At 48.6% G+C, this 9,764-nt stretch overlaps 1 protein-coding gene across 5 annotated transcripts in view; it reads left to right on the top strand.

Moving 5' to 3' along the window:
* The first annotated feature begins 3,568 nt into the window (after positions 1–3,568).
* RPS6KA1 (ribosomal protein S6 kinase A1) overlaps positions 3,569–9,764 on the top strand; it is a 107,607-nt gene continuing 101,411 nt past the window's right edge. Inside the window, exon 1 of one of the 5 annotated variants that reach the window (XM_034413552.3) lies at positions 3,569–4,227. In XM_034413552.3, the coding sequence (XP_034269443.1) occupies positions 4,153–4,227 (75 nt within the window). In that variant the 5' untranslated portion in view covers positions 3,569–4,152. The remainder of the gene's footprint in view (positions 4,228–9,764) is intronic. The other 4 variants (XM_034413554.3, XM_087876954.1, XM_087876955.1 and 1 more) reach the window with 4 other exon arrangements.

Genomic DNA, 9,764 nt, shown 5'->3' with positions numbered 1-9,764 from the left:
CAAAGAAAGGGCATCCTATAAGGACCTCTATCTCTCTGGATCCACAAGGGCAAAGTCTCTGTAAATAAGGAGTCCCATTCAATCTTCCTAACAGTAGAGGTGATGGGAAGACATTCTGGCATTCAATTCGTTTGCTGTTTCTCAACCTTTGTTCATGCTGGCTGGGGAATTCTGGGAGTTTGAAGTCTACCCTCTTAAAGTTGCCAAGGTTGAGAAACACTGCTCTCAAACTTGCCTTTCTGCTTTCTGAATGTTCTGGCATTCAGTCCTTTGTGTGCTAGAGACAGCAGCTGATTCCACTTGCCACGTTGTGTTTGCCTCCACTGACACGCATCAAACTGCTCTCCCCTCTCCTTTTTGCTCACATCAAAGGAGGTAATGGAGCTTTGAATGGCAGTCATGTTCTCGATGTGTTCTTTCTCTAAGCATGATTGTAGCAGCCTGCAAAGACAAGCTCCACGGGGGTAGCACATCCATCTTTTATTTCAGGGAAAGGAAGAAAAGTGGCACTACAGGTACCCTTCATTTGCTGGAAATGTTATTCATTTTTCTCTCTCTGTGTTGTTAGGCAACTGTCCTCACTGACATTTCTTCTGGAAGATGTGCCTTATACCTTTGCAAATGACATAAAAACACAGTTAAATGTACTCTTCACTTCAAAAGTACCTTTTCAAGCTTAAGATCACCTGCTTAGGGAGGATAGTCAAAGAAATATTTTACCCGCAAATAGGACAAAAGAAAAATTGGGCCATTTTCACAGATTAACAGTTTAACTGCAGCAGGAGCCGATGATAAATGAGGAACAAATGAGAATGTATTCTTAATAGTTAATTCTCCAACCCCCACCACGCTAGTCCATAGACTCTATTTCCCATCAATGTGACCTAAGACAGTAAGAATTGTGGCTGGATATTGATGTCAATCAGATGTGAGTAACCTGTTTTTAGTGATTGTCAGTAAAATTATTTAAAAGGGGCCAGAGGACCTACGTACGAATTTTGAATTCCCTGTTGGAGTATCAATCCTTCTGAGACACAAACAGCACACAAATGCTAATAATTCAAACAACAATGAAACAGACCGAGAAGCAGCAAAATACTGGAATGCATCCTGTACATCTGCTCTAAGTCACCTTGAACCATGAGATGGGGGGGTATAAATTTAATAAATAAATACAGGCAATCCTCTACTAATCGTCTGGAATTTCCATTGTAAGTCATGATGGTCGTAAATCGAGTCACTTAATGTAACCGACCCAATTTTATTTATTGGTTGTTTATTTGTTCGATTTATATGCCGCCCTTTTCCGGAGACTCAGGGCGGCTTACAATGCGTTAAGCAAAAGCCTTCATACTTTTTGTATAAACCTGCTTAGTAGGGCTTTCGCCCCCCCAGCGGTGTTTTTTTTTTTATATATACAAAGTCAGCTTATTGCCCCCACAAACCGGGTCTTCATTTTACCTACCTCAAAAGGATGGAAGGCTGAGTCAACCTTGAGCCTGGTGAGATTTGAACTTGCAGTAATTGCAGGCAGCTGGTGTTACTTAACAGTGCTTTAGTCTTCTGCGCCACCAAAGCTCTTATGATATTTTTTTTGCAGCAGTTGTAAAATAAATGCAGTTGTCATAAAGCAAATCAATTCAATCCTACGGGCCATTTTTTGCCAAACAGACCAACAAGGCAGGAAGCCGTCAGAAAAGTTGTAAATTCTGATCATGTGACCATGGCCATTAAAGCGAGCTGGCTGCCAACCACCTGAAATGTGGTCATGTGACCACAGGGGAGGGGGGAGCGGGAGGGGAAAGGTTCCACCATTGAACTTCGGAACTGGGTTGTAAGTACTATCATTTCAGCGATATTTCCTTACCTAAATGGAGAAATGGAATGAGCACAGGTAGGCAAGAAAGCAGTGGGGGGTGAGAGTGACTTCTGACTTCCTGCCAGCTTCATCATTGATTTTCCTTGCAGGAAGCCGGCAGGAAGTGTTGGAAATGATGATCATGTGAATGTGGCAGTGCTGCAGCTGTGAAGCAGCCACAAACTTTGCTAAATCTCAATCCCTTGGGAGTCATAGATTCTGTATGTTACCCCATTTGAGGTAAAGGTAAAGGTTCCTCTCGCACATATATGCTGGTCGTTCCTGACTCTAGGGGGCAGTGCTCATCTCCGTTTCAAAGCCGAAGAGCCAGCGCTGTCCGAAGACGTCTCCGGGGTCATGTAGCCGGTATGACTCAACGCCAAAGGCGCACGGAGCACTGTTACCTTCCCACCAAAGGTAGTCCCTATTTCTCTACTTGCATTTTTTACGTGCTTTCGAACTGCTAGGTTGGCAGAAGCTGGGACAAGTAACAGGAGTTCACCCCGTTACGCGGCACTAGGGATTCGAACCACTGAACTGCCGACCTTTCGATCGATAAGCTCAGCATCTTAGCCATTGAGCCACCGCGTTCCTCCATTTGAGGTACATTGATTCAAAAATTGTTGCCCTACGATGCACCATTTCACACAATTGGAAGATGGCAAACAATCAGACAACAGAACACAAGTTTTCATCAAACGCCTATTTAGAAGCCTTTCATATCTTCACCCCAATGATTATTTTGTGGCATGCTATGATATTCTTAAGACAAAATCTTGACTGACCACGTCTCTCCCTCAACTCTGTTATTTAGAACTTCTCTTGATGAGATTTCTAGACATGCTGGTTACCTGTAAAACAAGCCAGAATGGATGATAAAAGTATTGAACGCAAGCAGATTTTCCAGTCTCTTTTTCTGTAGGAGTCCCTCCTCTCTCTCTCCTCCTGAACCTACGATGTTTAGCATCCTAGTTTATAGTGCAGGACATAGGATGTGGTCGCACCAACTCTGAATTGCCCCCCTTTTTTAGTCCAATATGTAGGGCGTACCCCCCCCATGATTAATGGTGCAGTCTGTTACACCAGCCCAGAAAATTGGGATGAGTAACTCCACGTTTCACTTTTTTTTTACCGTGTCCCAGAGGAGGGTTTCAGCAGGTTCTGACCAGTTCTGGAGAACCGGTAGCGGAAATTTTGAGTAGTTTGGAGAACCGGTAGTAAAAATTCTGACTATCTCTGCCTCCCAATTTTCTCTGCCTCCCAAATCCCAGCTGATCAGGAGGAAATGGAGATTTTGCAGTAACCTTCCCCTGGAGTGGGATGGGAATGGAGATTTTACAGTATCCTTTCCCTGCCATGCCACACCCACCAAGCCACACTCACAGAGCCGGTAGTAAAAAAAATTGAAACCCACCACTGCCCTGTCCTGTGCATTGGTACAACCACACCAGGGGTGAAATCTAACAGGTTCTGACAAACCGGTAGCTGAAAATTTGAGCAGTTCAGAGAACCGGTAGCGGGAAATTTTGAGTAGTTCGGAGAACCGGCAAATACCACCTCTGGCTGGCCTCAACGTGGGGAGGGAATGGGGATTTTGCAGTCTCCTTCCCCTGCCACGTCCACCAAGCCACACCCACGAAGCCACACCACGCCCACCAACCCACGCCCACAGAACCGGTAGTAAAAAAAAATTGGACTTCACCACTGAATCACACACACACACACACACCTCCATTCACGCGGCTCATTAAGCAAGCGGGGCTGACTCAGCCAGGGCAAAGGTGCCGGGTTGCCCGCAGGCAGAAGACGGGGTTGAATGAAGAGCGAATCACGAGTCACGGTGTCGTGAGAACGCGGCCACCTTCTTCGCTTAAACCGAACCAGAGCGGCTGTTAACCAGGAAAGCGAAGAGGAGGAGGAGGAAGAAGAAGAGGAGGAGGAGGAGGAGGAGCTTCGACCAGCCGCTCTGCTACCTCCAAAAGCGGGGAGTAGCCAGCCAGCCGCGCCGCCCGGAGCAGAGCCAGCCCGGACTGCAAGGGAGGCGTCGTCGGGAACCGGTGGAAGCCTGCCGCGGAGCTCCTCCCTCCCGTTTCCCCGCCAGCCGTGCGGCAAGCAATCGGGGCGCCAGGAGCCGCCGCTGGGCGCCGCCTTCGCCTTCCTGGGCTGCGCGGAGGGCGAAGGCGAGGCAGAGCCAAGCGCGAAGTGTGCCGGCGCCGCGCCAGAGGAGAGTCCCGCTCGCTCGCCCTGCCCGAGCTTTCCGGGGAGCTCCCTCCGTTAGCCCAAGCGGCCGCAAAATGCCGCTCGCCCAGCTGGGAGCGGAACCTTGGCCCGAGGTGGAGCTGGTCGACATGGAGCTGGACGCGGCGGAGGTGAGCGGCGGGGCGGCCGGCCGGCTGGCCGAGGCGGGCGGGGATTTCCCCGGCGGCGGCGGCGACAGCGGCGCGTGGGAGGAGAGGAGCGGAGAGGAGCATCGCGCCTTCGCCCGACCTGACTTGCAACCCCCCCCCCTCGACTTTTCGGGCTGAGCCCCCCCCTCTACCCCCGGGGCAGGGCTGGCTGAGCGGAGCCCCGAGCTTGCGGCTTCCAGCGCCGGGCTGGGACTGCACCCCTCCGTCCTCCCACCCCCCAAAGCCCGGGAGGGTCGCTCTGGAGCCGCACCTGGCCGGAGAATAAGGCAGCCACGAGCAGCCCGCGCGGTGCCCGGACCCCCCCCCTTCCCCCCAGCTCATTTAAGGAGCGCTGAGCGAGCGTGGCTTGGAAAAGAGCGGAGGCGGTGGCCGTCCCCAGCCCGTCCCCGGGGGCGCCCTTCATCAAGCGGAGGGAAAACACCGGAGATGGACACGTTATCTCTTCTCTCCCCCCCCACACCAGCCCGGGGAAAGCGGTGTTTATGGAGCTCTCGGCAGCCCTGCTCCTACTTGCATCCCCCCCCCCAAATAATAATAGCCCTTGGCCCCAAGCAACGTGCCGGCTTGCTTGCTTGTGCTGGGAAGCTATTAAAAGGGCACCGTCCCGAAGAGCTTTTCCTCCTAGTTAAAGTAATCCGGACCTCCTCCTTAATCCGATTAAGGAACGGCTTTCCGAAACCCCTCCGGAGCCTGCTCCTCGGGGAGGGGGGGGCTGGCTGTGCCTCCTCTTTGAAGGGAGTTGAGAAACCTGGCTGGGTGGTGATGCTGGCCTAGGGGAGAGGGAGGGAGAGAGGTCTCTTTTTCTTCCTGGCTCTGGGCTGGAGGAAACGGTCTACTTGCCAGGGCTGGAGGACTGTTTTAAGGGGGGGGCGAAGAAGAGGAAAGGGGGGACCCCACCGGCAGGGTGAAGCAGCTCTGACTGCTTTTCCCCACCGCCACTTTTGGGGGGGCGGTTAGACAGCAAGGAATGGCATGGGGATGAAGGGGGGACAGTCTTGGATCTAGGCTGCACCTCTGGGAGATCTAGACTTAAATCTCCAGGTCAGCTTGCTTTTCAGGAAGAGGGGTCTAGTCTTGGAGTTCCTTGTAGATGGCCAACCCTGTAATCTTGAAGGTTGGAAATAAAGTGTGGCTGGATTCAGGTAAAATGGTCCAAGCAGGTAGAAAAGGGGGAGAGAGAGAGAGAGAGAGAGAGAATGAGAGAATCTTTGTTTCTACAAGGCACTCTATGTAAATGACAATAAATGTGAGAGGGCTATGAAATTGCTGCCGTGAACAGATCTGGTGTGCCTTTATTCCCCTTTGCAAAGCCAGGTTGGATTCCCTCGACCTGCAAGACTGCATGTGGGATTGATCTCGCCCCCTGCGCCTTCCGATGTGCTGGGTTTTTAAACAACTGCAGTGTGGTCGGTGCCACCGAGCAGGCTTAGCAAACTGCAGGCTGGTGCAGACTCATTCTAAAGGACAAATGTAAAGAGAGGACAAGCATTGATAAGGAACGGTGACTTGCAGGGAGTGGCGAGGCGGGAGAAAGTTGGCTGCCAGGATGCCTTAGGCTGGCCCATAAGATAAAGAGCAGAGTCAAAGTCCACAAATCTAGGCAGAGAAAACAATCCGGTCTCTTCCAGATGTTTTGGACTGTAACTTCCATCAGCCCCAGCCATCACGACTCAATAGGAAGATCCAAGCATCTGGAAGGCATCTAGCTGAGTCCCTAACAGCAGCCATGAAGTTCTTGATAAGCATCCTCTGGTGCATAAGTAGGGATGTGAGAAGACGGTCTGGGAAACATCTGCGTCCCTTTGGTGATGTTTTCTGTGACAAGTGCAGGAAGCCAGCAGTGCTAGCAGGAAATTGTTGGGAACTGGATAAACCTCTCTCTTTAAATTTCAATAAGAAATCAGCCAAAACAAAAGTTCTTAGCACTGGGGACAACGTTGCCCTCAAGCTTCGGCCACGCTGGCAGGGGCTGATGGAAGTCCACTTTCCATTCTGAACGCAGCCCCGGTTCCTACTAATGAGCCTTTGGGAAGCAGAGGTAATGAGCCGATGGAAGAGAATGTCGGTTTCGTCACTGTGCACTCTGAAACTCATTTTAAAACAGTAACATAAGGTCAGAATTAACTCTCAGGTTAACTAGGATGTAGAATAGGCAGAACAGGAACAAGCTGCCTTTGAAGGTGTTCAACTCCAAATGCAATATGGAGATTTCCACCTTCCGTGGATAGTGGCCTGTAGTTCCACGCGGCCGGAAGACTTTTAAAATGATATTAAAAGCTTTGTTGTTGTTGTTGTTTTAAAAAAATGCTCTCTTAGCTAAGTGTATGCTAAATGTAAATCATGCTTTATAAATCATAGTCTCTCAGCCAAACCTAAAAAGCCCTATTATGTTTTTGTATATGAACCTGGCCATTATGCTAATCACTCGGATAGGCATGTGAGATGAACCACAGATCCTCTAGCTTGTTAAACCTGGTTGGTGGTTCAGCTCTGATAACTGCTGTTAAAGAGTAAATTACAGTTCTTTCAAGGCTGTATGAAGTGTATCCTTCATTTTGCTGCGGAGTAATTATACACCTTGTGTGTCTCTGTATGCCTAGTTAGGTGTGCTTGCACACAGGATCAGCTATTGATCTTTCTAATGGCATTTTTATTCTCTCTCTCTGTGTACTGTTGTGATTTATTCATCATGGCTAGCTGGCTCTGTGCAGTAATCAAAGGAATTATTAAACTTCCTGCGCCGTAAAAGGGAAGGGAAGCAATAGGCTTTCACCCCACCTTTGTCCCCACTCGAAAAATATTTTGCTCCTCTGGGTTCTTTTCTGTGCTTGAAAAGAATAATGTTGCCTCATTAAAGCATTCAATCTCCTCACACGTTTCAAAGGGAGCCTGGCAGACTCCAGGGCAGTGCGCAGTTTTATTAATTGTTTCTGAAACAATATTTCCCAGCCGCTGGGTTAACCTAAGGGTCAGGGGTCCCCAACCTTTTGGGGCTGGGGGATTAAATTTGGAATTTAGAAGCGTGTGGTGGACAGCATCCCAAAATGGCATTCCAGGAGGGGGTGCAGCAGAAGATTGGCCCATTCATAAAAGAGTTGTAATGAGACATCATTAAAGCAGAAAAGCTTCCTGCTACCCTCTCTAATTCCTCCCCCCCCCCAACGTATGCCTCTCCCTTGTTTTTATTTGTTCTTTCTCTGGGCAAATGGGCACCCTTCCAAGAGAATCGTGGGTGCAATTACCTGCTATTTTTTTATTATTATTATTATTTTCTAAGCAACCCCTTGAAGCACGCAAGCACTTTTGCAAGTAAAAGCTATGCTGGAAGCTTCATCATGTTTGCTTTAAACATTGTTTAATTTAAGAAACCAGGTGAGTCAAGGGACCTGGCACTGCTGGTTGGAGAATTCTGGGCAGATGAGTGCCCCCAGGACCCTGCTGGGGATTTAGGTCTTGGGCTAATTGTGCAACAAAGTAGAGCAATGCTTTTCAATCGTCGTTGTTTTAAGATGTGTGGACTTCGACTCCCAGAATTTCCCCGCCAGCTTAACAACCGTGTTACTAAGTTAACAACTGCAGTGATTCGCTTAACAGCTGTGGCAAGAAAGGTCGTAAAATGGGGCAAAATCCACTTACTGGTAACTGTCTTGCTTAGCAACATAAATTTGGGCTCAATTATGGCCATAAGTTGAGGACTACCCTTTTCCCCAAAATTAGACATCCCCTGATAATAAGCCCAATCGGGCTTTTGAGCGCATGGCAATAAGGCCAAGCGCTTATTTCAGGGTTCAAAAAAATATAAGACAGGGTCTTATTTTCGGGGAAACATGGTAACTGTAGGATTCTTCTCTTGATGCCAACACCATCCAAAAGCCATGCAAAGTGGGTAAATCTGTTAGGCTTAGGTAGGTAGAATAAGAGAGTCCATTTCATCTCAGACTAGTTTTCTGCCCACTAAAGGATGGGTAGATAACATTTCTACTCCAGGATGATGAAAACATTATTTCAGGAGTCCTTGGTCCTCTCTGAGCTTGGTGGTTTTCTTGCAGACATTTCATTATCCAAACTAGGTAACGTCATCAGTGCTAGTAAGGTGTGGGCTTTTCTCTCATCTTATATTCTAGTGCAGGGCTCCTCAAACTACGGCCCACTGGCCGGGTATGGACCATCCAGCCATTAATCGGGCCCACACGGGACCACGAGGCCGCCCTGTTCACATCGCCCCACCTACCCACCGGCCCCCACCTATCTTCTGGAGGCGAAGGAGGCCAAAAATGGGATGCACAGAGGCCCCGGGAGGCCAAAAACAGGCCTGTTTTTTGCCTCCCCAGCCTAGAGAGAGATTGGGGGAGGGAGATACACACAAGCAGAAGTCCCTCACCCTCCCCCCTCCCCAGGCAGCTACATCCCTTCACTAATCTGCTTTCCACCCCCAGGAGCATAACAAATTGAAGTTTAAATTGTGTATATTGTTTAACGGACTGCTAAATTGGCCATGACCACCCAGTCACATGACCACCTAGCCACACCCACCCAGCAGGTATGGCCCCCCCAACAGTCTGAGGGACCGTGAATTGGCCCCCCTGTTTAAAAAGTTTGAGGACCCCTGTTCTAGTGGCTTGCCCGAACAGTGTTGTTGAGGTTAGTCTTAGTGGTTCTTTGCTTGGGCTGTTTACTATTGGCATCAGTCCAACAATCAAGGAGTAAATAATACCCCAATTGAGGAACTGCCAAACAAGGTAATAGTAAACAGCCCAAGTAAAGAACCTCTAAGACCAACTCCTCCAGTTGGTCATAGGGCAAGCCACTAGAATATAAGCTGAGTGCAAACCCCACCCTCTTCTAGTACTGTCGATGTTACCTATTTTAGGTAATGAAAGGTTGGCAAGAAAGCCACCAAGCTCAGAGAGCACGAAGCATCCCCTCATTTCAACCTTGAGCTACAAATATTCTCCTTCATTGAAAAGTTCTTTGCTTTCCCCCCCCCCCCCATTTCCACCTCGCCATCAGGTTTGTAGTGCTGACTGACTTGAGGCGAATAGCGAGACCTGGCAAAGTCAGGCCATATTCCTTTGCTATTTATCAAAAGCAAACAAACTCAACCAGGAAGCAAGAAAGGAAACATACTTTGGAGCTAACTGATGTACGATAAGTATTTTTTTTTTTAAAGGTTAAACATATTTATTGCTTTGTTCCTCCCAACCACCCGCCCAGTAACAGCTTAATGGTGCCCTGTTCAGATAGGAAATCATGACCCTTAAATTGGCCCTTCTCCATAAGTGAAGTTATAAGAGCAAATCTTTACACAGAATGAGAGTGATACACACTTTAAATGCCTCGTCCTCACATGACATCAGAACCATATCAGCCTCCCAAGTTAGACCAGACAGGAAACACAACAAGATGAACAAATTCAAACTTATTATTAGAATATGAACAGAAACTTGCAAGCCTGAAAGTACAAAACTCCCACTGTCTCTCTTTACCACCTCGTTACT

Source organism: Pantherophis guttatus, chromosome 10 (assembly GCF_059756535.1).
Source record: "Pantherophis guttatus breed Tessera chromosome 10, ASM5975653v1, whole genome shotgun sequence".
NCBI lineage: Eukaryota > Metazoa > Chordata > Lepidosauria > Squamata > Colubridae > Pantherophis > Pantherophis guttatus.
Note: the sequence above shows the minus strand (reverse complement) of the source record. Positions and strands in the feature narration are given on the sequence as shown.